This window comes from Aspergillus sydowii, assembly GCF_001890705.1.
Source record: "Aspergillus sydowii CBS 593.65 unplaced genomic scaffold ASPSYscaffold_16, whole genome shotgun sequence".
NCBI lineage: Eukaryota > Fungi > Ascomycota > Eurotiomycetes > Eurotiales > Aspergillaceae > Aspergillus > Aspergillus sydowii.
The window spans coordinates 747421-770165 of NW_024467874.1; the positions used below are offsets into that span (position 1 = coordinate 747421).

The following is a 22745-nucleotide window of genomic DNA, read 5'->3' on the forward strand; positions in this document are numbered from 1 at the left end:
CACGGTCGACCGGTTCAGCGAGGAGCTGTAACCTGGGGGATGGCCCTACGATAGATTCGAACTCGGCGTGGTAGGAGATGATCGGGGCTTCGGTGGCGGAAGAGAGGATGGCCGCGATGCTAGGGTCAACATCTGTCGTGTCGACGAAGCTGCCTGCAAGGGAGCTATTAAATTCAGGAGAGAGTTGGAAGGTGTTTTGGGGGCACTCGAACGAGATTTCCAGCTATCTTATGGGGAAATTGAAGGCACAAACAGAAGAAAATTATAAGAGAGATCATTGTCCTTGGGCGTTATGATCTCAGCAGGGCTACGACCAGAGCCAAATCAACGGTTGTATTATACCTCTTTCAACACAGTAGATTGAGATCCGGGACCCCAGTTGGCAATCCGCAATGTGGGGGGAATCTGGGGAAACTTCCCTGTGCAAGCCTTCCTGACCTTATCCCACACGAACCCTTGACAAAGATAATACTACTGCAGTATTTGTACCATAAGCTTAGACGGTTATTAGGTGTCAGAACCTTGACCAACTCCGCACTGTGTCCGCCTAAATACCCCAGATTTCCTGCCCCACATGGCTTTCGTAGAGAATGATATATGATCCTAGGAGTAGTCAAGTTGAATGGCAACACTTTCTTCCTTGATTATTGTAACCCATTCCATTCCGCTATGGGGCTGGGCGTAATTGACGACCGCTCTGGCTTGAGCTGGGTCCCCGGCACCGTTGCCCTAGCGGATACCGATCACCTCGGAGACAGCAATCCACGACTGAAACGAGGCACAGGCAAGGACAAGCATGTAATCCTCGCCCCGCAACCCTCCGATGATCCGAACGACCCGTTGAATTGGCCGTACCGGAAAAAAGTGCTCATCATCCTGATTATCGTTCTCGGAGCGTGTCTAAATGCATCTACGGTTGGACCTTTGCTCAGCTCCAGCGTCGTGGTTCTTGCCGAAGAATTCAACCGGCCCATCACTGATATCACCCTGCTCACTGGATACAATATGGTGGTTGCAGGCGCATCGTGCCCCCTGGCCTCGGCTTTGGCTGCAAAGTACGGGAAGCGACCAGTCTTTTTCGGCTCCTCTATGGCCTGCCTAGTGGGAACTATCGTCGGCTCCTTCAGTCAGACTTACCACACTCTGCTCGCGGCGCGCATTATCCAGGGCTTGGGATTTGCAGCATACGAGTCACTTGCGTTCAGTGTGGTCGGTGACCTGTTTTTCGTCCATCAACGCGGTGCTTGGGTGAATGTCATCTCGTTCACTCTATCTGCCGTATCCAATCTGAGCTCGGTCATCGCAGGGCTGATAACATTTAATCTTGGCTGGCATTACCTTTTCCATATTCTGATTGCCGCCTCTGGTCTCCAAACAATCTTGTGTTTCTTCATCGCCCCCGAAACAAGCTACATTCAAGATGCCAGCTTCGGCCAGCATCTCGCTGCGGCGGATGAGAAGACTGATGTTGAAGTGACCGCAATTGCAGAGCATCTCGAGGCTGCCGGGGAAGCGGAAAGACCGCAAACTACACAGACCAGAATCAAGAAGACATTCTGGCAAGAGCTAGCCCTGTATACGGGGGTCTACACCCGAGAGAGCCTCTTGAAGCTTATGTTTGGTCCCTTCGTCTGTCTGACAAACCTGATTGCGCTGTGGACTGTCGTGGTTACAGCTGTCATCACATCAACCTACGTTGCGATATCCTACGTGGTGGCTCAAATTTTCTCTCCACCGCCGTACTTGCTATCAAGCGCGCAGGTTGGGTACCTCTCAGCGGGGCCCTTCATTGGTGGCGTCATTGGGACAGTTCTGGTTGCACAGACGACGGATCGTCTAGCAGTCTGGATGGCGACGCGCAACAAGGGCGTCTACGAGCCGGAATTCAGGCTCCCACTGGTTATATTCTCGCTCATCTGTATTGCTGGACTCTGTGGGTTTGGTGCCGTTGCCCAAGCGCAAGGGAACGTCTACGTGATTGACTTCATGTGGGGGTTGACCCTAGTCGGGATTTGCTTCGCTGTTGGGCCGTGTTCGAGCTACGCAATCGACGCCTTTCGCGAGATGAGCAACGAGATTTTCGTGGCAAACGTCATGGTTAAGAACTTCCTTTTCTTTGGTTACAGCTACTTTGTCAACGACTGGATTACGTCCGCTGGTCCGGGGACTCCCTTCAATGTCTTTGCCGGGGTCAGTGCTGCACTAATTATATCTGCGCTTCCTGTCTACCTCTTTGGGAAACGATATAGAAGTTTCTGGCATACCCACAACATTATGGAGAAGCTGGGCATTCAATCCCACGCTGAATTGTAGCCGAATTTGTGTTTGTTATGCGGAGCTTTGGTGGTATGTTGAATGTATTTACTCTGCAGTATGAAAGCCATAGTTAAGTTTATTTAGTAGTATTTAGTCTAGAAAATCTGATACTCTACTTTGTCATTGCAATGGTATCATCCGCCTGGCTCCAAAGGGCGCTCCGCGCACGTATGAATGAGATAATTCTCACTCTAGCGCAGGGACCTGTGCTTGTTTCACGGAAATGAAAGGTGGCGGGCTCCCTTTCCAGCTTCGGGGGTTTATAGACACACCCCCACACTGATACCTGACTCTAAACCAAAGTACAGATCCACATGCGGGACCTCGCCGGATGAAGAGATGTGGCAGTAATCCCGGAACCAAGATGCAATTTATACGAATAAGAACCCGCCCCAAATGCATTGGGCCGAGAGAACGAAACAGGTTCACTCTACCCCCTACGCATTCACAACTAGTGGTTCACTATGAAGGTGAGTTTGCTGCTTCGCATTTTGCCACGCGATAAGACTAATTAAGGCGCTATAATCCCAGGTCATCATTGTTGGGGCTGGCCCTTGCGGACTCCTACTTGCTGCTCTTCTCTCAAAGCAAGGGGTGCAGGTTGAAGTGCTCGAAGCCTCGGCTGAACTTGACGACCAGCCACGAGCTTGCCATTACAGTGCCCCCGCGAAATACGAACTGGAGCGTGCTGGCGTCTTGGGCAGAATCAGTGAGGAAGGATTCTTCCCGCGTAGTGTATGCTGGAGGAAGAAGGATGGGTCCCGCATTGTCGGACTGAACAACGAGATGGAGCCTGAGGACAGCTTGCATCGAATGGTCGCCCTAGAGCTAGGTCGTGTGGTTCAAATCTTATATGATTCGGCCATTGATCAGGAAAATGCGAAGGTCCTAATGGGGCACACGGTCACCAGTATTGGCCAGGATGACTCCTCGGCTTGGGTCGAGGTGATGGTGCCATCGGGCGAGTCTTCCAGGTTCAGCGCGGACTATATCATCGGATGTGATGGTGCCAATAGCCAGATCAGGCGCTCCCTCTTTGGCAACTGGGAATTCCCTGGCTCAAGCTGGGAACAGCAGATCATTGCTAGCAATGTAAGTTCAGGTCTATGGCACACTGAACTTGAGGGCAGTGTAGTGTCCAATTCCCCTGACAAACAGAACAGGTGTATTACGATTTCGATAAATACGGTTATGACGACTCAAACTTCATCGTTCATCCGCAGGATTGGCACATGGCAGCAAGGATCTCTAAAAACAACCTCTGGAGAGTCACGTACGGTGATGTTCCTGGGCTAACCAAGGAGCAGTACGTCGAACGTCTCCCAGCACGCTACAAGGAGATTTTGCCAGGTCAGCCTGAGCCTTCCGCGTACAAAGTTACCAATGTTGGCCCATACCGGATGCACCAAAGACTGGCCAAGTCGTTGCGAGTTGGACGATTTCTCCTCGCAGGCGACGCCGCCCATCTTTGCAACCCCTTGTATGTCACAAGATGAACTATATGCACCAAATAGCCGTTTTGCGCTAACTGATCTCAAACCAGCGGCGGCCTCGGATTGACAGGCGGAATAGCGGACGTCGGAGCCCTTTATGACGCTCTCATTGGAATCCACAAGGGTGTGGCGGACGAGCAGATCCTCACACAGTACAGCGAGGACCGATCTAATAAGTACCGAACGCTGGTAGACCCGCTATCCACCGCGAACTTTCGACGCCTGTGGGAGAAGGATCCGGAGACTACGATCGCCGAGGATGAGTTCTTCCAAATGGCAAGGGAGGCAGAGGCGGATCCGGGTGCTGCGAAGAAAATGCTAGAGGTAGGTCGTTTCTGTAGTTCCGTTGCCTATCAAGGCATATGGACTGACTTGTAACAGGGCCTCATGCAGTTGAGATCGGATATTAGTCAGTTCTATAACGCGGAGGTCAAAGCATGAGTCACTGTGCTGCCTTTTCCATGTAATCCTCCATTTTAGCTAGTCGCACTACGATGAATAGAAATAGAGATAAGTTGATCGCAGCGTCTTCTAGCATAGCGGAAACAACGCACTCAATTTCGGTCCTCAAAATACCTCGATGCTTCATGGAATGAACTAGGGAGCTCCACAAAGCACAGAGGCCGAAAGTAGAGGAGTCGTCCTCAGACTCTGTGTGGGGTGGGATCCCCAATGTGGAAAAGCCAGGCTGCGCCAACAGGGCTACATTAAGTTGACTCAAACAGTAAAGAGACCACAGTTTCTGAAAGCAGAAGACTTCCAAATCCTGCGCGGTAGGACAATAACCCTAAGTAACCCAAATGTGATGTGTTAAAGTGGGAAGATGGGCGGGATCTGTTCGAGACAGTATATCGGAGGCTCGGAATTATCCACACAGCCATCTCAAAAGCTGGCATGCAGCACCCTTGAGAATCTGCTGACAGATAAATTTCACGGGACACAAACCCCCTACAACCCCCGAGCCTGGAATCCGTCGAGGCCAATCTCCTAGGGCAGCTCTACGTGAGCAAATGGCCAAAAAACCTTGTAAAAGGTCACCGTCAACGCGGTTGTGCCGTAGCTTACGGGTATGTCTATATACGATTTTGAATTTGTACCTTCTTTTTTCCCCTTTCATTTCTCTCTCTTGTAGCTCGGGTATAGCTAAACCAGTATGCTGAGAGATTATGCACACCCCACACAGTGGACGTGTCGGGCAAGACGGATTTTGCGTCGTATCCCTATCTGGCCCCCCACCTGAGTCTGTATAAAGACCGTTAGCGGTACTGTAGCACTGTAGCACTGAAGGTGTGAGACTGCTCCCAGAGTACAGTTTTCAAGAAGACAAAAAAACATCATGACCTCTTCACTGCCTTCCAATACCTACCTCGATCCGGAGTACGAGGCAGCTCATCGACAAACGTTTGCCGGGCCCAAGACTAAGGTCCCGACTGTTCTACCGCCCGGTGCCACGAAAGCCACCTTTGAAACCGCCATCAAAGAACTTGTTTCCGCCGTCGGAGTCTCATCTGTGTTTGTGGGGGAGGCTCTCGCTCATTATGTCGATCCATATGATGTCTACGAGGATGACGAGTTGCGGCGCAGGGTTCCAAGCGCAGCCGTAACGTGAGTTTGATGTGTTTTCCATCCTGGGTTCTGTTACATTATGTTAAGTTTACAGGGTTGACTTGCTGTTCTTTTAGTCCGGGCTCTATGGATGAACTCCGTCAGGTACTCAAAATTGCCAACGAACACGCCATTCCACTGTGGACATTTTCCAGAGGAAAGAATCTGGGGTGCGTATCTTCTGCATGGTCCTGTTCGAGTGTGAGCTTGACGTATTGACGGTATTGAACGACAGCTACGGTGGGCCTGCCCCAGTAGTGAGCGGATCAATCGCGCTGGACCTGCACCGCATGAACCGCATTCTCGAAGTGAATGACGAGTTTCATTACGCTGTTGTGGAGCCTGGTGTGACATGGACAGACCTATACAACTACTGTGTGGAAAACAAGAAAAAAGTCTGGCCAAGTACACCTTCATTGGGTTGGGGAAGCGTGATCGGAAATGTAGGCCATTCTGAGGACGGAACAAGTGTACTGGAGCTGATAACACTCACAGACCGTTGATCGTGGAGCAGGCTTCGGGTCGAATTCGAACCATCACCAATGCGTTGCAGGATGCGAGGTAATGCTCGCGGATGGCGAGGTGGTTCGAACCGGGCAATTTGGAATCTCCAACTCACCGTCAGCGTTTCTCTCCAAATTCACATACGGGCCATCGATCGAAGGGCTTTTCTGGCAGAGTAACCTGGGAATCGTGACAAAAATGAGTATCTGGCTAACCCCGCAGCCGACCGCGTTCATGTCATGTACTTTTAACGTGCCAGAATTTGATGACCTGGAGGTCATGGTTGACACCCTTGGTCTGATGCGCCGCAACGGCGTGATTCCAAACGTTATATGGGTTGGCAATATCATCGAGGCACTATGTATCAGGGGCCGGCGACGGGACTACTGGCATGGAAAAGGGCCGATTCCTGATTGGCGTGTCAAGGAGCTTCAGAAGGAGTTAAATCTTAGCTACTGGACTGCACGATTTGGTCTCTATGGACCGAAGCGTATTATCCAGGCACATTTCGAAGAGATCCAGGAGATCCTCAAAGAAAAGGCCCCGACTGGAGAGCTTATCGGGAAGTGCTTTACTGGCGATCACGGTGAGCTGCTTGACGCACATTCTGTCCCTTTCGAGGACGGAAACGTACTGGTCGGAGTTCCTAGTCTTATGAGCATCCCACTCATGAGCTGGCCATTGAGAGAGGATGGTGTTGGCAAGGCTGCCCATGGTGATTACGCACCCATCATCCCGTCTTCGGGGAAAATGTTGCTTGACTGGATGCGACGTACGAAGCCGCTATTCGAAGCCTCGGGGCTAGAATTGATGACAGACTTCTTCATGCATGAGCGACACGTAGTTGTCACGGGCATGTATAGCTATGACCAGTACAACCCCGCGGAGAGGGAGGCAATGCATAGACTGTTCCATGGACTACATGAAGAGGCGAAAGATAAAGGATACGGCATGTACCGCGGACATATCCAGCACATGGGTGAGGTTCACGGCAGTTTTGATATGCGGGACTTACTGACTGACCGGACGATAGACTTGATTGCGGACCTGAACGACTTCAACAACCATGCATATATCAAGTTTGTCGAGACCCTAAAGGTGAGAATCGTATTTGGAGCGGACACAGGCACATTCTGACACTTGACAATAGGATGCAATTGATCCAAATGGGATCCTAGCACCCGGGAAGCAAGGTATCTGGCCGCGAAGATACCGTCACCTGCGACGCATGACCAGCAACGCTCCTGCTGCGAATAAATTATAGCTTGTGGTGGTGGCCCAGTCCTTTTCGGCTACAGTGTACCTCGACCGTGGTAGTCAACAGACGGGGTCGAAAGATGGGACATTTGGGCACGGAACTACGAATGCCCCTGTAGGATATGGCTACTACGAGCTATTGTAGTTCGGGAAATTTCATTCATGGTTTAGCCGTCGCCTCAACGAGCAAAATAAATAATCATCCTAATACTCCAAACGTCTCTGAAAAGTTGGTTTTGGGGGCTTTTTTTTTTTTTTTTTTTTCAGAACGAGTACGACATCCCCGTGTTTCTAGTGTTCCAGATTCTCGTACGGCTGAAGCATAAAGTCACCATTCCTGATAAGGGCCTTGATATCTGGCATAGTAAGGGCATTTTTTCTTATTTGCCACGACGTAGAATGGAGACATGGTTACTTCCACCACCGTCTCTCCCGTGCGGCTGATCGTCCTGTATGCAATGGCTAACCATCCGAAAAGGCAGGCAATCTAGAGTGTACCTCGCAACGTGTTTCACGGTCTAAGCGGGTTTTTTGAGCGTGTTGAACGACACAATCTTTATGTGGGCCATGCTCATATAATGACAGAGGCAGATGCTTGGTGTGTTTGATGGCTTCGCAAGAATCAGATCCACCACGAACATGAAGGTGAGANCCGATGTGGGTATGTGGGGTGGATTAGGAGGCCTTCTGGAGCTCGTTTTACCACCGCGAGGGAAATTGAAGTAAGCCCTGCAATATGGGCAAATGATGCTTGAAAATGTGTGAATTCAACGCCCGGCCACCGCATTGTTTATAAGTTCTCTGCGCAGCATACGACCGCCGGAATGCTTGTAGCCTTGTATACCATGCTCCTGACCCTCGCGCTCGAAACTTCGTTATTTGAATATTCTAACTTCGTTCCACAGGTTCGAGTGTGGCACGACGACCGCACGCCGGTTGACCAGCCCCCCGAGGAGGGCATGGCTCCATCGCCTCAGTACCTTGATGACAGCCCTGCTCATCCAACACAGCATTGTATAGGCTCTTTCAATCATATATATTATGACTCGCTATCTAGTACTAGGGCAATCAATACATCAAACCATTGCCGGATTCTGAGCAGCATCCTCCATAGTAATTTTGGTTTCCCCATCGTAGATCCGGAGCGATTCCCTCGCCTCGGCCGCTTCGTCGAGCAGCAACCGGTGTATCTTTTCTGATCGAGGAATGAAGCGAGCCCGGAATGGCTCTGGCCGTTGGTTTTCGCTTTCTGTGTAGGCAAAAATGTCGAGTTTCACTGGATTACTCTACATATAAACTGCATTAGCTACGCGTTTGCTTTGATGGAAAAGGGGATGATGGAATGTTACCTGCTCGTCAAGACCTGGCTTCACGTTAAAAGCCCAGATCAATCGTCCGAGAGAAAATAGAAGGCCCTGCTCAGCCATTGGCTGTCCGCTGCATTGCCTCCTGCCCCAGCCGAATGGATTGCTCCCACGGGAGTTGGGGTATGGGGGCTCCCGTTCACCAAGGAATCGCTCTGGCCGGAAGGTATCGGGATCAGGGAAATCGCGAGGGTTTCGATGAATGGCCCACATGTTTGTAGTAAAGTTGGTCCCAACAGGAAAATAATAACCCTTGTAATTGACATCCTTGGTGTTTGCATGAGGGATTCCAGCTAGGACAGTGACAGTCCGCCAGCGCAGGACTTCTTTCACGACTGCTGTCAAATAGGGTAGGTGCCCCTGGTCGACATCTTCCCATGTTGGAGAACGAGCATGGCCCACGACTTTATCCATCTCATCCTGGGCCTTGCGCTGCACCTCGGGAAAGCATGCAAGAGCAAGGATGCAGCTCATCATGGTGCTTGAGGTAGTGTCAACACCCCCGCCTATCAGGTTACTCATCAAGCCAGCGACCTCAACGTCGGTCATGTTGAACTGTTCTTTAGACTTAAGCATATGTTTCGCGAAGCTTGGTTGTTTGGACTGAGCGCCTTCTTCTGTTAACATCATGAAGTACCGCGCCCCAATCGCTGCCCCCATGCGCAAAGCACTGGGAAGCTTGTATAGCCATGCAGGAATGTGGAGCATAGCGGGGATAGCTTCCATCAGGAAAAGTCCCGGAATGACCCAATTGACGGATTCCATAATTTTAAGAGCCTGCTGGGCGACATAGTCATTCTTGCGATCAACCCGCCGACCCCATCCCACAATAGAGGTGACCGAAATTGTATATCGCTCGATTGATAGTTCGAAATCATCAGGATCCTCGAGAAGATCTCGCACGAGGACCTTTGCCTCGTCCCCCTGGAAACTGCGATACTTGCGCACCGCCTGTGAGCCGACAGCTGTATGCTACCAGACAGCAGAGTATTAGCCGGGGTGGTGTGTTCGAGATCACAACGGGACTAGAACTTTACCATGAGCTTTCGATGCACTCGCCACCTATCTCCGTAGGGCAGAGTGGTCTGATTGGTGGTGGTGCAGTTGATGGCATCGCCCATGACGATGAGATGCGGCCGGGACGAGAAAATGTCAGCCTTCTTCTCGAGCAGGTCCGAAGCGACCCAAGCGTCGTTGATGATGATTCGAGGATGCCGACCAATCCACAGTGTCAGCATTGGGGAGTCGTAGTACTTTCCCCATTGCTCCCAAGCAATCCAAGGTCGAACGGACGGTGTCTGGAAGTGATTTCCCACTATCGGTAGTGGCCATGGACCTGGTGGAAGTTTGCGACGAAGCAAAAGCATCCGCCCGTAATCCACGAGCAGCAATACTATGCCGAAAAGGAAGGCGCTGACGAGGGCATACCTCGCAGTTGTGTGCAAGTCAAGTGATGCTAAAAGTGGCATAGTGACTCTACCAGATGTTGGCGGTCTTGCGAGTATGATCTGCTGCTGTCGAAGGCGTCTCTTATAAGTGGGCCAGGTCCATCTCCACATGGATACCCCAGGAAACACTGATAATGCGGAGTATCACGAATATAACATTCCTGTGTGGGATGCGGGGTGGGGGTTCGCGTGTCAGAGCAGACAGGCAGGAGCCCTCACCATTACTGAGCAGATGTTGGGCCTGGGGTCAGTGTCGAAGCTGCACTATCATACTTCCCGAGATTGATATTCTCTTCGCGTTGCCCATAGGGAGCCATACTGCTCAGATAGACACGGGGTTAAAACACGTATTGTAACCTTAAGATCATTCACTTGATTGATAACAGGCTATTCCTTGATGTAGGTTTTTACATCGTAATTTTGCTAGTAGCAGAACCACCCTCAGGTCCCCCCGGCTGCTCTGAGGCTATATGTATGCATTCAGGTTATATAAATAGTCTCCACAGTAACCAAGACTATAATACGATGCGTAACTATACAACCACCCTTCCAAATAAAGCCTGTCGTAAACATGATATGATCTGTTTCGATGATCTATGCCTCCCTCAACCGAACACGGCATTGGATGTCCAACTGCTTGACAAACCACACGTTTTGCGTCGTTACCTCTGCCCCTGGATTGACCAGCTCAAACTCAAAGCGCGCAATGAGGGCTGGAATCAACTTGCTCATCTCCATCAGGCTTATATTCTTTCCGATACAGGTCCTTGCCCCAGCGCCGAACTGTTACGCAGGACGTCATCAGATGGACGTCGTCCTGCCTTGGAGCACCAGTACTTACAGACAAAAAGTTACGCTCCATCACGGAGACCTTCGCGGGGTCTTCTAGCCACCTCTCTGGCCGATACGAATCTGCATCACTTCCGAATACGGCTTTGTTCCGATGAGAGACCCAAGCATTGACGCCGACAATTTCCTACGACGGGTCGGCATTAGTTCTATGGGGACGAACAAACTAGGAAGACATGTGAATACCCACCCCTTCAGGGAAGTATTTGCCGCAGAGGGTAGCACCCCCCTTAGGCACAACACGAGCGAGAGGGAGTCCGGTGGCAGGATATAATCGCAAGCCCTCCTTAATACATGCTTGCAAATAGGGTAGGGCTTGTGCTTCGTGGAAAGTGATGTCGGGTACAGAAATCCTGCGTTCGGCCTGTGCTAGCTCTATTTCTTCGCGGAGCTGGAGAGGTAAGCACTAGTGGCGTGCACTGATGAGCGACAAAGGCGGGACATACCTTGCAATAAACCTTCGGATGCTTACAAAGATTGTACAGGATAGCTGTGAGAGAGACCGATGTTGAATCAGAACCCGCCCCAATATTGGTGATACAGGTCGTGAAGATGTCGGCCTGGCTGATTTTTTCTGGATTCTGTGAGTGGACGCGGAGTAGCCTTTTCAGAAACGGATCAGAGTTGTCATCGCTGTTTTTGCTCGTGAATATCTTATGGCCCTCTGCAATCTGCTGTGAGGTGAAGGCTGCCAGGTGCCCGATGCCCCCTCCTGGGAACCAACAAAGCACCCTTGAAAGAAGGGAATGGAATTCGTGATAGATACCAACATGGGATGCATAGACAAGGTATGAATGGAGCGCGGCAATGAGCGCTTCCTGGTCTTTGCCGCTATCTAGGAACCCAAATCGTTTGTTGACCTGCAACGTCCAGTTAGCTAGTTGTGAATGTCTTTAGCATATCTCCCGTACAGTGATGAGGCCGATTGCATCGAAGGCGTAGAATTGCATCCATTGTTGTAAGTTGATTGACTGACTGGACGCAGCGAACTCGCTCAGACGCTTCATTAAAACAGCCGTGCACTCGGCTACACACGACTCCATTTGGACCATACTAGACATACTGTAAAGCGAAGCCACTTTTCGTCGATTGACACCATGACGCCTGGGGTCGACATCCGTGAACAAGTCGCGCGACTCTGGATTAGGGTTCGAGCTGGCGAGATACCATGGAGCCTGGAGCTGATTTCAACATCCAATAGAGCAGGGGGTGTTTGTTTTGGTCGCAATTTTATACCTTGACAAAGAGGGAAGAGTGTGAATAGATCGTCCGGATGGACTCCGGGTCATCAAACGAGTACTGACCGGGCGCTATCCTGACGATTGGTCCTATAATGTGTTTCAGTTGCTGCTGGTAAGTTCAAGTTGACGAACAGCGGCTGACCATAGGCTTTATGAAGGTTGATATTAGTTTTCTCAAAGGACCCTTTGTTCACGGCTCGAAGATACCACAGTCGTGTGAATCGAGCCGCAAGTGGGCCAGGAACAGCTCGTAAGGGGTGCAGCAGTTCTTTAATGAGAACCAACAGACCGTAAATTATACTCGCAGTCACTGGAGCAAGCCACAGATGAGCGAAGACGAGAGAGTCCTGTGCTTTGCTCTCCATGTTGGATAAGCTAGGTGCGATCTTCTAGTAGCGGTTAACCCAGGGCCGCAGTGTGAGCAGATGTATATAGACGCTACCTGGGATTCTACCCCATGCCCTTTCCGAGTGGGGTGCCTAAGGGTCGTGCTGTAAAAGCAGCTCTCTGCTGAGAACTTCCTTTCCAAATTCACTCGAAGGTTACTTAGGGTTTGCATAATAATTCCCCTTGAAAGGTTCCCCGCACCCCACATACTCTGACGGACTTCTTATTGGAGATCCATTCCTCACATCAGACCGAACAACCATACTCTATCCACGTTGACCAAAGAAGCAAGAAATAATGCCTGGATCCAAGCAAAGCCAACTTGTGGGCGTAATCGGACCTGCTGGGTTCGGAGGCTCATATCTGTCAGCGGAACTGATCCGTAGGGGTCATACTGTCGTCGGGATTTCACGCAATCCACAGTCTTTCGGCATCCATAACAACTACGTACCACGTCCTCTTGACATCGAAGAATCTACAATAGCCGAGCTGGCAGACAGCTTTCGTGACCTCGATACGTTGGTCAGCGAATACGGACCCCACACGCAAGGCGCCACCGCGCTACAATACAGTAAGAATGTTATCTGGCCCATAATCCGCCCATATACCTGGCGCTCCATCCCTCCAGTTCTGACCCAGTGTCATTTAGTGCCGTTCATCGAGGTTGTACGGAAGCTTATCCTCGCCGTGAAATTGTCTGCCGTGAAGTACTTCGTATTTGTGGGCGGTGCCGGTAGCCTTGTCATCCCCGGAACGCATGAGTCGCTGGCAGACCACTCGGGGTTCTTCCCTGCCTATCGCAAGGATATTGCTGAAAGTGACGCCCACGTACAGTATATGGAAGAGCGTTTGGGGCCTCTCGGGATTGCTCTGCGGTCGTATCGGAACGCACGTCTGGCGCAGAGGTCAGGAACCGCCACGGCAGCGCATATTGAGACGATAAGGAACTATGAGGATAGCATTCGAAAGGATGATCAAGCGTCGGACTATATCAAGGCTGGAAGAGCTGCGCTTCTGTTCTTTGAGGGAAACACATCATTTCCGTGGACGTTTGTCTCGCCTAGTCCTTTGTACCGGCCTGGCCCACGGACTGGGAGCTATGAGATCACCATAGACTATGTCCCGCTTAAAGGGAAACAGAAGAGCGAGAATATTTTGGAGGGTCGTCTGACTGGAATTTCGTCGGCAGACTTGGGGGTTGCCATTGCTGACGAGATCGACAGTCCCAGGCTTGTCCATAAGCATTGGACGGCTTCTGCGGACTTATCGGACGACACAGTTTATCCAAGTTATTTGACTGCAGACGACATATAAGACATTAAGAGATATAGTAAGATCAGCATGTTAAGTACTTGATTTAAGTGAAGTAAGTATAGAGGAACGCAGCTGCATCACAAATCGGAACCAGTTCCGCCACAGAGTACCTAACTCAGTTGCTTGATCAGAGGTAAAGGCCTGTATGTTGGGTGAATCTCATACCAGCCATCGGCGTACGTGGAAGGCACACAATCATTTGGAAGCTTGCAGATTTTCCTCCTTGATCTCTGCTAGCATCTTCTCCGATCCGGGATCCCTCAAGCTCGGCAGCCATACCAACGTAAATAGCTACCAGGAGTAAGGCCTCGCGGATTTCGACCGCCGATATCCCATTCTTCTCTGCGCCGCTCACACGAACTGCCAGCTCCGCGTCTGGGGTTGAGGGCACAAAGCATGCGAGTGACCATCACCAAAGAAATCCAGCACCGCTAGGAACGGCCCCGGTAGCTTCCAGTGCACCATGTCTGGCAAGCGAAACTCGCTCACTTGCAAAGTGTCACGAAACGGATCCGGATCGAAGAACTGATTTGATGCGCTGCAGATATGGTCGGCGGGGCCCTAGGTGCGTTTGCTGCTGGTTCATGTAGTCCACCAGCCGGGCTCGCAGGCCCAAGTCAAATAGGTTATAACTGTGCTTGGTCTGGCCTCTGCTGCCGGGGTGTGAGATAAGAAAGCTTAACGAGGGAACGGTAATCATAGCATCCCCGCTGGGAAATACAAATGAACGTTCTGGGAAGGTTATTTAACCTCCATTGATCGGGGAAACAGTGACATAAGTTTTTCCCGGAAAGGGGGGCTGGCAGTGAGGCACTCATTATTGCGAACAACCAAGACAGTTGATGTTCCTGAGCTTCTGAATGTAGATAGCCTCATCGCAATGCATTGAGATCGTAAAAGATGGGTTTTCCTTGTACGGAGACGTCAGCATAGCATCAAATAAGTTATGTGGGGTGGACATCCATATGTACCCCACCAAGGAATTAAATGACACCCTCCTTGAGCCACTACTTGACATTGATATTGCTCGGTGCCGGCGTTTTTACTCGATGAAATTGAAATAGAACCCTAAAATCATTCATCTAACTGATTTTTCTCCTATTTCGGGCTCGCTGTTATGGACGAGCCAGGCAACTCCACCTCGCGCTTTCTAAGGCACCCAAACGGCCAGACAACACACCTGATCGTGGATGACTATACCGGCCCCTGGGTGGAGCCCCAAACAATTCTAATCCAGGGAGGCTTTGCCAGGCATTCTGGATTTTGGTACCACTGGATCCCGTCTCTAGCCCGAGATTATCCAGTGATCCGCCGCGACACCAGAGGACACGGCAAATCAACTGCCCCGAATCCAGAAGACGACTATGCGTACACTCTCGACACAATCCTCGAAGAGATTGTCGACACGCTTGAACAATTAAAATTGTCCAAGGTCCATTTTATCGGAGAAAGCACCTCAGGCATTCTTGGTGAAGCATTCGCTGCGAAATTACCCTCCCGCCTTCACAGCTTAACAATTATTTCCAGCCCAACCCACCTCCCACCGCCAGCTGTCGAACTCTTCTCATTTGGGCTGGCAAGCTGGCCCGAAGCATGTCGTAAATTGGGATCCAAGGGCTGGGGTGAACGCCTCGCCCGCGTCCCGGGAACTCTTTCAGCAGCAGATCCCGCGTACGAGGCCTGGTGGCTATCACAAATCTCGGCAAGCTCTGGTGAAGGTCTCGCAGGATATGCCAAATTCCTCTCTTCATTAGACACTCGGCCACTTTTGTCCCAGATCTCGGTGCCTATGCTGATTCTTGCGCCGGCCAACAGCGCAGCGACACGCCTGGAGGAGCAGTTGGGTATTTCCAGGCAGGTTAAGGGATCGAAACTAGTCATTATACATGGACGAGGTCACGAAATCTATGGTGACAAGGCTGGCGACTGTCTCAGGGCTGTCAGGGAGTTTTTACTCGAGGTTGAGCTACGTTTTCCACTGGATGTGCACCAATGATAGCGAACGTAGACACTACGTAATTGTTATAAGGTGCTATCTGCGAGTGCAATCGTAAACGACCCCACGCAAGTAAAGATATTCCTAAGTCAGAAATAAACGCTTCTTATGTTATATGGCTCCGTTGACCCGTCCTCAACTCGTCCTCAACTTCAACATAGTCTCAAGCTCAACCCATTAAAATGGTTTCTCCTGTGTCAACGCGGTGCGAATATCATGACGAAACCTCTCATCGATCAACGAGAGCAACACTGTATCACTCGCATCCTGCATCCAAGTGGCATCGTGCGCTAGAGCAACATGCACCCCGAGTTTTTTCTCCATGAACCTTATGCGCGCCAGTGTATCCCGAGCGGCGGGGACATCTGTGTGGAGACAAAATGTATTTCCATCAGGCATCTCAAATGTCCCAAATTCCTTTCGACCATCAAGGATCGCTCTAACGCATCAAGCGGTATCAGTTCTAATTGTTTCCTTGAACTAAAACATAGGAGGATACATAACGTACCGTGAATGACAACAATCAGAACCGAGCAGAACCCACTCGCCTGTCTGCAGTCTAGCACACGCAGCGAGGTTTCCTGGCATATGCCCTGGAGCTTGTATTACCCAGAATGAACCGTCTCCAAAGAAGTCCATGGCGCTTTCGAATGGACCGAACTTGACCCATGGGCCTTGTAGAGTCTTCCAACGCTCAGTTGCGTGTTCAGGATCGAAATACCGTCCATCCCATATGGATGATGGGTCTGCCAGATGGCCCGGGGAGCAATACGCTGCGGTTCCGGGGCCAAAGAAGACGGTCGCCTGGGGAAACGTCTTGCTTACCGGCCGACAGTGATCAAAATGAGCGTGGCTGATTATTGTGTCAACCAGCTATATCTGTCTTGAACGTAGTGCACGGTGTTGTCTCACCTGAGTAGAATTGTATCGAGCTGATTAGCTGAGACTCCACTGCGACGTGTTATCTGTGCCTGAAGTGGCTCTTGAGGATCCTGAACCGCCGCTCCAAGTATCGGCCCATTGCCTATCACAGGCGGGAAATCATCTGGGTTCTATCCAGTGGACGCCAATACTCCTTAGCAGCAGTCGGGACAACGGTACGGAGCGACACACCGAAGACATCCCAAGATCCCATAAAACCCATCGATTGGTTTTTCCATGGTGTACGAGAAAGCTCCAGTCATACATTCGGAATTCTATCGCTGGTTCCCCCGCGTGCAGTTTGTGGTATTCGGCAGTCATGCTCCCTCCGTTGAGAAGTTGGAGGCCAACATATGCGTCCGTATCAGGAAGCTGGATATCGTTGTCTGACATGGTATAAACCTCGTTTCCGAGCTAGAAGTGGCTATCGGTTCTTCGAGAGCAGAACCGCGGGCATAACAGTGGCGAAGTAGCGAGGTTCAAGTGGGAATTCATCATCACCCCACTATGTAATTACCCAGGTGGGAGAAGGGATTATCCAACTAAAACGGATTTCAAGATGCGATGGTAGTATTTACATTTGGAATCAATCAATTTTTTTAGCTTCTTGACTGTGTTACTGCCATAGCCTACTCCTCAGATTCTTTGGGGGGTTGGGTAAGATGAAGATAAACCGACGATCCATCGCGATCCTGCACGTCGTCAGTGCACTGTAATTCTAGGTAGCGGTGGGAAGAACAAGACTCACAATACATTGCGGATCCACCGCAGCCTTTTCATAGACGCGAAGGGCTGCCTCCGCGACAGTAGGAATGATACCGGTCGCATGCCCTGCCTGCACGCCCAACGACAGATCTTTGATCATCATTTGGGTCTTGAATCCGAGTCGGTAGTTATTACTGCTCGGCGCGTGGGGCACTACCCCGGGAACTGGCTGGACGTGGTCTGCCATGAACGTCTGACCGGTTGAATTGTGGATTATATCGTGGAGGAGCTTCTCGTCAACACCGGATCGGACTCCAATAGCCATCGCCTCCGCCACTGCTAGAAGGATCGAACACGAAAGGTAATTATTACTGATCTTGGCCGCCAGACCCGCGCCGAGCTTGCCACAATAAAAGACCTTTTGCGGGTCGCCCATCATCGATACTGCCGCCTCCAGTCGTTGCGAGATCGCGTCCCCCTCCGATGGTCTGCCGTGGCCGATGAGGAACGACAATGTCCCTTTATCTGCTGCGGGGACGCCGCCCTTGGAGTTGGGGTTAGCATATTACTGTTGGAGTATCTTGTGCAGGAGAGGAACTTCTTGACGTACCGAGACAGGTGTGTCAACGTAGGTTCCGGCTCCTGCCAGCAGCAGCTCCTCAGCGACCGCGCGGGTCGACTGCGCATCTATCGTACTACACTCTAGGATCAGTCGTTCGGGGTTCCTTGTAGCAGCAATCACCCCTGTCGCCGCATCCAGATAAACCTGTCGGACTTCCGTGGCTCCCGGGACAATAGAAACGACAGTTTGCGACGATTCGGACGCCTCTCGAGGAGAATTGACAGCTACGACAGCGCCAATACCTCGCACTTCATGGCAGAAGCGTTCACAGCTGCTCTTTGCGACATCAAAAACGTAGAGTGTGGCTGTTGGCGACATTCTTTTGCGGATATTTCTCGCCATCCCGTACCCCATGGCACCTAATCCTATTGAAGTTCAGTCGATCTTGCGAGGGCCCAGGGTTACAGGACTGTATCTTACCAATAAAAGCGACATTTTGTACGGCTTCTGGCATTGTGTATATCAAGCGGATTTGCGCAGATATTTCGTTAGTTGCCTGGCAGGCTTATCCCCTGCTCGGTAATATATATATCGAGGGAGTTTTAGGCTATTCTTGCACCCCACTTGCGTAGGTGCAAGCTCTGAATGTCTGACGATATTATACAACGCTTCGGCGAATGCCCCCTCTTAATATTGATTTCGGACGCTCTACATAAATTGCAAGCTCTATCTAGACGCGCTGTTTGTCTGCCCTAGCAGCCCGGCATTAACCAGAATTTGGCGATGCAAATCAGCCACGTACCCAGCAATAGCATCCGTTTTAGTCACGACCGGGTCCCACAGGGGATCAAACATCAGGCCTAGCGCAAGAATGTCCTCGTCAGGTACTAATCGGACAAGAGCTACTGACGACCACGTCGGTGACCAGCGCAATGCTCGCTGTGTATGAAGGTCATGCTACAGAAGGTACAGCCATGTCTCCGATCGGCATGTTGACGGGGTGGCATCCTCTTCAGCGTGCGGAATCTATCCAGAACATGAGAGGAGAGAATTGTGACTTATCCTGCCTGGTATAACGACTGGAGCGCATCTCGCCGGGAACCGAAATATGACTCTAGCAGAAGCAAATCTACATAGAGCAATAGAACACATTGTCAACCGACCAACTGACAAAGATTATTGTCATCACGTATCTAGTTAGATTCCGGGTCCATCGCAACACTTGATGCCGAGACTTATCCCACATAGAAGGTCATGTGGGGTGTCCGTATCGTGCAACACCTGGAGCTACAGGACGAAATATCATACGGCTCGTTGTTTTATTACGACAAGCGGAGCTTGAGATTCCAAGGTATTAAGGATTAGTGTTGATTTATGGTCCGTCGCGGGCGCCGAGAGTTATTTTGGCCAGAGGGCCGTTCAATGACTCAAGCATGGCTATATGTATCCTTCGAAGAAAACTATCAATGCGGACGTTAAAACTACGGAGGGTACAGAAGCATTTTGACTTCAAATAAAATCATCATTTGAACTATAAGCCTGGACGGAATGCGACTGGAATCAATGAGATACTCTTGTTCCCGGGTTCGCCTCATTCAGAATCCAGCCATGAAAGCTCCCCAAGCTTTAGCCAGATCATCCGCTGGAATACTGGCCATCAGGGTCAGTATTGTATTTGCGCGCTCTGTGCGCGGGTCTGGCCCTGGTACAGTCACCACAGTCCCTGAAGTACTGGCATCTCTTCCTCCGTAAACGCGCGAGTTTAGAGCGCCAGTCTCCCATTTGAACACAGCCCACGGCGCTACCCCGTTGGCGAACGCGACCACATCTTTCGCAAACTGAATAGCAACTCCACGCTGCGGCTCCGGCAGGTGTTCGTTGTAATTCTGGAAAAGGTAAGCAACATCTAGGATATGGTTGGCGTAGCCCTTCCAAGGACCATCCCAAGTGTTGGGCTCATTGAACTGGTATATGAAAGCATGCCCAGACCAGCGGTGTCCGTAGTTGAGCACAGGCACGAAGAAACAGATATCACTAGCGAACCTGAGTATCGCCTTCATGGCCTGGTCATCTGAGATATCCTCGGTGATGGAGTACGCCGAGAGAACCCGGCCTGCTTTGTCCGCGGAGCCGAGCGATCGCCTCAATGACTCCTTAAATGAAGAGGCAATTTTGACTGTGCTTTGCTTGATCATCATACTCAAGACAGAAGCCTAAATCATCATTAGCATGGAGCTAAGGTCGAAGTGGTAGCAATGTCTTACATCCAACTGGCAATCTCCAACAATGATATTATGGCACCAGTCTCGACCTGGAAGGTCCAGGGAACCAGCTGTGCCTTGGTAGATCTCAGTATACATATGATGCTTGACACCAACAACACCGCCAAGAGACGGAATGAGAGTATCCCCTGGTAGAACAGCAGAAAAGAGCTTTTGAGTGTCCATTTGCACCAGCGCATCCACTCGTTCGGTAGGTGACAGGGCGCCTAGACCAAGGCGATCAACAATGGTCTTGTAAGTCAATTCTGTGACTTGGGGTGCAAGCGGCTGCATAAGAAGGTTTGTCCCACCCATACTCATGAGCCGCTTGAATAGTGGAAGCTCGGACTGAAGATGGTGCGTAGCCGAAACTATACAAGTCAAGAGGGTTCAGCCTTGGCGAGACACATGGATGGGAGATTGAAAGGAGACAGACCTCCTCCAGCACTTTCGCCAACTAGTGTGATCTGTTCAGGATCACCACCAAATCCAGCAATGTTGTTCCTGATCCAGAGTAGCGCCGTGCGTTGATCATGTAGTCCATTGTTCGCTTGGTAGCCGTGGGATTCGAGCTCTCGAGAGGCCAAGAAGCCGAGAACACCCAGGCGGTAGCTATAGAGGTCCATTAACACAAGGTCTGCAAAGGGGCGTGAGATTGGACTCTACATACTTGACATTCACCCCAATAATAGGGCGATTCTCAGCTATTGAGAGCGCTACAATACGCTTGAAGTCGTACTGTGGCCAAGAATTAGACCCGATCGCGTATCCACCCCCGTGCAAAAATATAATGACCGGGAGATTGGATGCCGGGGTTATGTCTGCTGGGGTGGTGATATTCAGGTTGAGGCATTCAGTCTCTGACTGGCGAAGGTCAGGAACTGGGAGCCGCATTTGAATGTGCGCAAACTCGATCTGGACGGCGTCGGGGAAAGACGGGGCCGTTGGCCTGTCGGGGTCAGAATTACCCTCACTAGCCCGAGTAGAATATCTTACCCAAACTTGGTGCCATCAACATATGTACCCGCACCTTCTGCCATAACAGGCGGGTCCCATCTGCCCGCGAGCGTAGCATACTGGAGGCCCAGGAATTGATTCGTGGACCCTGAGGTCAACCCTCGTACGGCACCTAGCGCGGGGTGGGAGAATTCGATGACAGCGGGCATGACAAGTTCGCAGGTCTGCAAGGGAGTATGCGGGTATAGCTATTGCATGGTGCGACAGCCGCATGCGTAATGTTATATATGGGCAGTGCTCGGGGGCGGGGGGATCCCACCAGGCTCATGTGGGGTACTGGAGTACATTCTGCGACCTCCCGCAACACCAGAACAGTAGGATTAATAGGCCTACAACTCCTCTTTTGTGTCTCTACTGACGCAACTTGTGCTTCCCAGTCAGATATTGGGTATTCTACCCCTGAAGGTCCTGCCACTTGGACATGGGCTTTGAAGAACTCGTTTCTACGCTTCTTGATGGCAACCGCCTCAGACTAGCAGCAATTGCCAGCCTTATACCCATCGTTGGGTTCCTTTCTTTGCATAGTTCCGACACGACTCACGGACTCCCGTCAGAAGAAATTTCCACCCGGTCCTCGGAGGCTCCCAATCATTGGAAACTCGTTGGATGTCGCTGACTCTGTTCTTGTCCCGGAAACGGTCCAAAAATGGTTTACACAGCATGGTGACGTCTTCTACACCAGAATTGGCGGCAGCGACTATATCTGCGTGTCTTCACCTAAGGCAGTGAAAGACCTCATGCACAAGAAATCATCAGTCTATTCGTCTCGGCCGCCTCTCCCATTGCTGCAGGACGTCGCCAGTGCCGGGCGGCGACAGCTTTTCATGTACGGGCCGCAATTGAAGGGGTAATTTTGGGCTTCGTGGGCTTGGTTGATCCAGCGCCAGCGTTATACTCGGCAGCAGCGGCCCATCTTGGGATCCGGGAGGAACATTCGGAAGTACAGCCATAACCTGCTCAACGCGCAGGCGGCGGTGAAATATCAGCCTGTGCAGGACTTGGGGTCTCTGCGGTTAATACACGACCTTTTGCGGACCCCCGACTACTTTTACCAGCACAATCGCCGATACTCGTCTAGCGTCATTATATATCTCACCTAGGGTTGCAGAGTGCCCTCCTGGCAGCACCCGTTGATCAGGAGGATATTTGGCGTTTTCGACAACCTAACGGAAATGACTGCGCCCAGTGCGCACCCCGTGGACAGCTTCCCTAGTCTAAAGCACGTCGCTTAATGGCTGTTAGGCAACTAGAAGAGCTTCGAACGGCGTGCTTTTAAGCATGATCAAGGAGACCCTACGCTGGAGGTCTGTGAACAAGTTTAGCATGATACATGCGACAAGCGAGGATGATTGGTACGACGACACTTTATACCAAAAGGAGCTGTGGTTGTACTGAATTTGGTAGTGAGTGCCGTGTCGACTGTTGAATAGCTCAGCCACAGTACCCCACTTAGGGCAATCCACAGGAATCCCGAGCTGCATGCTAACCCGGAGAAGTTTCTGCCG

General features: G+C 51.0%; 11 protein-coding genes across 11 annotated transcripts; 6 read left to right on the forward strand and 5 right to left on the reverse strand.

Annotated features, from left to right (window-relative positions):
• Positions 1–669: 669 nt before the first annotated feature.
• ASPSYDRAFT_82491 (uncharacterized protein) lies at positions 670–2313 on the forward strand (the record flags this gene model as incomplete). The annotated part of the gene is made up of 1 exon (XM_040851156.1): positions 670–2313. One exon carries the CDS (start codon positions 670–672, stop codon positions 2311–2313), a length of 1644 nt encoding a protein of 547 aa, XP_040697427.1.
• Positions 2314–2780: 467 nt separating this feature from the next.
• Positions 2781–4250, forward strand: ASPSYDRAFT_36553 (FAD-dependent oxidoreductase; the record flags this gene model as incomplete). Its single annotated transcript, XM_040845441.1, has 5 exons — positions 2781–2786; positions 2848–3408; positions 3480–3796; positions 3860–4133; positions 4191–4250. 5 exons carry the CDS (start codon positions 2781–2783, stop codon positions 4248–4250), a joined length of 1218 nt encoding a protein of 405 aa, XP_040697428.1.
• An 895-nt stretch (positions 4251–5145) lies between these two features.
• On the forward strand, positions 5146–7182 carry ASPSYDRAFT_162827 (FAD-binding oxidoreductase; the record flags this gene model as incomplete). Its single annotated transcript, XM_040843110.1, has 6 exons — positions 5146–5414; positions 5492–5584; positions 5650–5857; positions 5910–6897; positions 6952–7016; positions 7069–7182. The coding sequence occupies 6 exons, from the start codon at positions 5146–5148 to the stop codon at positions 7180–7182; spliced, it is 1737 nt and encodes a 578-aa protein (XP_040697429.1).
• A 1069-nt stretch (positions 7183–8251) lies between these two features.
• Positions 8252–10008, reverse strand: ASPSYDRAFT_162185 (uncharacterized protein; the record flags this gene model as incomplete). Its single annotated transcript, XM_040843065.1, has 3 exons — positions 8252–8461; positions 8525–9319; positions 9577–10008. 3 exons carry the CDS (start codon positions 10006–10008, stop codon positions 8252–8254), a joined length of 1437 nt encoding a protein of 478 aa, XP_040697430.1.
• Positions 10009–10380: 372 nt separating this feature from the next.
• ASPSYDRAFT_1164446 (cytochrome P450) lies at positions 10381–12442 on the reverse strand (the record flags this gene model as incomplete). Its single annotated transcript, XM_040840149.1, has 7 exons — positions 10381–10770; positions 10829–10963; positions 11027–11227; positions 11283–11696; positions 11748–12011; positions 12073–12164; positions 12220–12442. 7 exons carry the CDS (start codon positions 12440–12442, stop codon positions 10582–10584), a joined length of 1518 nt encoding a protein of 505 aa, XP_040697431.1. The 3' UTR covers positions 10381–10581.
• Positions 12443–12745: 303 nt separating this feature from the next.
• Positions 12746–13778, forward strand: ASPSYDRAFT_1164456 (NAD(P)-dependent oxidoreductase; the record flags this gene model as incomplete). Its single annotated transcript, XM_040840150.1, has 2 exons — positions 12746–13035; positions 13114–13778. The coding sequence occupies exons 1-2, from the start codon at positions 12762–12764 to the stop codon at positions 13776–13778; spliced, it is 939 nt and encodes a 312-aa protein (XP_040697432.1). The 5' UTR covers positions 12746–12761.
• Positions 13779–14895: 1117 nt separating this feature from the next.
• ASPSYDRAFT_187904 (alpha/beta fold hydrolase) lies at positions 14896–16092 on the forward strand (the record flags this gene model as incomplete). Its single annotated transcript, XM_040843599.1, has 1 exon — positions 14896–16092. One exon carries the CDS (start codon positions 14896–14898, stop codon positions 15772–15774), a length of 879 nt encoding a protein of 292 aa, XP_040697433.1. The 3' UTR covers positions 15775–16092.
• ASPSYDRAFT_1164464 (MBL fold metallo-hydrolase) lies at positions 15863–17088 on the reverse strand (the record flags this gene model as incomplete). Its single annotated transcript, XM_040840151.1, has 4 exons — positions 15863–16213; positions 16283–16627; positions 16687–16826; positions 16888–17088. 4 exons carry the CDS (start codon positions 17086–17088, stop codon positions 15952–15954), a joined length of 948 nt encoding a protein of 315 aa, XP_040697434.1. The 3' UTR covers positions 15863–15951.
• A 174-nt stretch (positions 17089–17262) lies between these two features.
• On the reverse strand, positions 17263–18376 carry ASPSYDRAFT_212655 (NAD(P)-dependent oxidoreductase; the record flags this gene model as incomplete). Its single annotated transcript, XM_040844049.1, has 3 exons — positions 17263–17387; positions 17444–17944; positions 18011–18376. 3 exons carry the CDS (start codon positions 18374–18376, stop codon positions 17325–17327), a joined length of 930 nt encoding a protein of 309 aa, XP_040697435.1. The 3' UTR covers positions 17263–17324.
• Positions 18377–19557: 1181 nt separating this feature from the next.
• On the reverse strand, positions 19558–21389 carry ASPSYDRAFT_162857 (uncharacterized protein; the record flags this gene model as incomplete). Its single annotated transcript, XM_040843112.1, has 5 exons — positions 19558–20175; positions 20227–20594; positions 20660–20835; positions 20894–21172; positions 21220–21389. The coding sequence occupies 5 exons, from the start codon at positions 21387–21389 to the stop codon at positions 19558–19560; spliced, it is 1611 nt and encodes a 536-aa protein (XP_040697436.1).
• Positions 21390–21842: 453 nt separating this feature from the next.
• On the forward strand, positions 21843–22730 carry ASPSYDRAFT_1164470 (uncharacterized protein; the record flags this gene model as incomplete). Its single annotated transcript, XM_040840152.1, has 2 exons — positions 21843–22087; positions 22169–22730. Coding segments are annotated over 2 exons (417 nt in total), but the record flags the coding sequence as incomplete, so codon positions are not given.
• Between the last annotated feature and the right edge of the window lie 15 nt (positions 22731–22745).